This window comes from Gavialis gangeticus, unplaced genomic scaffold (assembly GCF_001723915.1).
Source record: "Gavialis gangeticus isolate Ggan-Ray unplaced genomic scaffold, GavGan_comp1, whole genome shotgun sequence".
Taxonomy (NCBI): domain Eukaryota; kingdom Metazoa; phylum Chordata; order Crocodylia; family Gavialidae; genus Gavialis; species Gavialis gangeticus.
Genome location: NW_017728964.1, coordinates 5,363,273 through 5,365,896, shown reverse-complemented (window position 1 = coordinate 5,365,896; position 2,624 = coordinate 5,363,273). Strand labels below are relative to the sequence as shown.

At 56.8% G+C, this 2,624-nt stretch overlaps 2 protein-coding genes across 2 annotated transcripts in view; one reads left to right on the top strand and one right to left on the bottom strand.

Annotated features, from left to right (window-relative positions):
* Positions 1-93, bottom strand: part of LOC109286787 (Golgi apparatus membrane protein TVP23 homolog B-like) — a 34,090-nt gene extending 33,997 nt beyond the window's left edge. Inside the window, exon 1 of the mRNA XM_019501528.1 lies at positions 1-93. Coding sequence (XP_019357073.1) covers positions 1-13 — 13 coding nt within the window. The 5' untranslated portion in view covers positions 14-93.
* A 138-nt stretch (positions 94-231) lies between these two features.
* The window catches only part of LOC109287349 (cilia- and flagella-associated protein 52-like), a 29,935-nt gene continuing 27,542 nt past the window's right edge, over positions 232-2,624 (top strand). Inside the window, exons 1-2 of the mRNA XM_019502338.1 lie at positions 232-337; positions 648-844. Of these exons, the coding sequence (XP_019357883.1) occupies positions 253-337; positions 648-844 (282 nt within the window). The 5' untranslated portion in view covers positions 232-252. The remainder of the gene's footprint in view (positions 338-647; positions 845-2,624) is intronic.

Below are 2,624 nucleotides of genomic sequence, written 5' to 3'. Positions count from 1 at the left end.
CCTGCCGTAACATCGTTAGGACACGTCACTTCCGCTCCGTTCACGTCACACCCGGGACCAACCCCCCCCGAGCCCCGCCCCCCCGTGTGACATCGCAGCGGGGAGCCAGCTGCCGCTTGGCCTGCTCGGTTGGGGCGCATGCGCACTGGGTAGCAGCGGCCGCTGGACCCCACCTCCATGCGTGGGCTATCCCCCCCCCGCCCGAGGTCTGAGGCGCAGGCGCCGTTGCCATAGCGACCTCTGTACACAGCCATGGCGGCGCCCCGGCAGGACGCGGAGCCTGAGGCTCAGGAGCTGGAGCAGGAGCTGGAGCTGCAGGCCGTCATCGGCTTCAATGGTGCGGGCCCTCCGCCTCCCAGCTAGAGGCGCCGCAAGCCTGGTCCCCTCCCGCTCCCCCCTGCGTCTCGCAAGGTGGCGAGGATGCATCTCTTCCCTGCCTCCCAGCCGCTGAGGCAGGCATCCCTGCTGCTGCCTTGCTCGAAACCGCCTCCCCGTGCCCTGCCCGCTCCCTTCCCTGGGGATTTCTTGGCTGCATCCCTGCAGTCAGAGCCATGGTGCCCTGGGGCCAGGGGCTGCAGGCAGGGGTTTGCTGAAGAGTCTGCGGAGCTGTTAAGCAACCGTATTCCCTTGATCTCTTTTCCTTTCAGGGCATATCCACGCCGGTCTGACCTGCCACCCCGATCGGGAGCACCTCATCTATCCGCTGGGCTGCACTGTGATTATTGAAAACTTGAACAACAGCCAGAGCTTCCTGCATGGTCACACAAACAATGTCTCCTGTGTTGCTGTGTCTCCGAGCGGACATTACATTGCTTCTGGGCAGGTCACCTTCATGGGGTTCAAGGTGGGTAACGATTTAAAAACATGGCAGCTCTTACAAACCACCAGTAGGAAATCTGCCTCTTCCTTGCAGGGTTGATTTTTTCCTTTGTTTTTGTGTGTTTTGCCCCATTGGATTTAGTGGGACTAGCCCTGTTACTTGTAACTACATTGGTGTACACCATCTGTCTGGAGTCGTTGGTTATTAAAACCAGGGGTGCTCAACCTCTGGCCCATGAGCCTCAGCCACCTTACAGGGCCCTGTCATCTAGCCAGTGGGTCTCACCATGTGTCTGGAAATTTGGTGGTGGGAGAGCAGCGGCACCATTCCCCTGCTGCCAAATCTCCAGACCCATGGGGAGCCCCAGGCCCTGTATGCTGGATCCAACACAAGATCCCAGGGTGCAGGGGCAGCACCAAGCCCCAGGACCCAATCCCTGCATGTGGGGCAGGGAGCGGGTGATGCCAGGCCTCAGGCTCAGATCTGGCCTGCGGACAGCCAAGTTTGGCCTGCAGACTGGCTCCAAGACACTCATCTGGCCCGCAGGGCCAAAAGGCCGAGCACTACTGGTTTAAATAATAGCTGGAGTTTTTGTTTTTGAGGGGAAAACAAATGCTAAGGTAGGAAAGCTATTACAGGAGACAGGGATTCATGACGAATCCATGCTTGGATCTGCTTCTGATTCTCTATATGTGATGTTAAACAAGTCTCTTGTTTTCAAAAGTGCCTGTGACTTTGGAGCTCAAGTCTCACTTTCAGAAGTGACCTGGGCATTTAATAATGGGGTTTAGACTGCTACATGACTGAGTCATTCTTCAAAATGGGACTGTGACTCCAAAGTCGCTTAAGGCAAGGCAACCGTATCTTAATGGCAAACCACCCCTTGCAAGCTCCATGGACCGCTCGTCCCCTGCTGCACCCCAGTTTCTGCTTTGGGCAGAGGGTTGATCTCTTGCCCTCCTTCCTGAAAGATCTAGTGAGAGCAATTTAGAGTGGCTAATTTAGTGAGCAGAGCCCTGCAGCTTGGGGAGAAAGCAGCTTTCTGTGTGGAGCTGGAGCTGGAAGTGCATGGAGCCCTCTGCAGGAGCTGGCATCAAGCAGATTAGCTGGCTGTTCATGAAATGCAGAATGGAGAATTTGGCTGGGATCTGACTGCTAGGCTGCAACAGGGGATCAGTGCACTATTCATAAAACATGAATTGGATCACAGGTTGCATTTTGCCTACAGCCTGTAGGTTGCCAACTCCCACATTAAGATAGGGGTGCACCAATAAAGATTTTTTTGACTAATACAGATGGCCAGTTATTAACCAGCCATATTGGCCAATACCGATCTGATTGCAAATATGCAGCCCAGCAGCTTGGAGAGTAGTGTCTGGCTGGTAAGGCTGTGCTGGGGAAGGGGCTTGGGGAGGAAAGGTTCATTGGAGGGGGGGAGAGGGCGCAGATCAAGGCCCTTGCCGTGTTGGAAAGAGTGGGGCTGGGGCAGGGGCAGGCTCAGGTGCTACACAACTGGAGCAGAGCATGGGACGGAGTCATAGCTCATCTCGGGGAGCAGCTCAGATCCAGCTCCTCCATTAGAAAGAGGCTGGTACAGCCCCTGGCTCTGAGGACACAGCAGCAGCCCACCCTCACCCTGTACACAGATCTGGGAGGGCACGTGCCCCCCATGCCTCCCCTGGGGGTGCATGCAGTGGCTGGAGCTGTCCCCCCTCCTCCCCTCCCGACAAGCTGTGGCTCTGTTCCATACCCTGCTCCATCCCAGCTGGGCAGTGCCTGCCCCTGCTCCAGCCCAGCTCCCTCT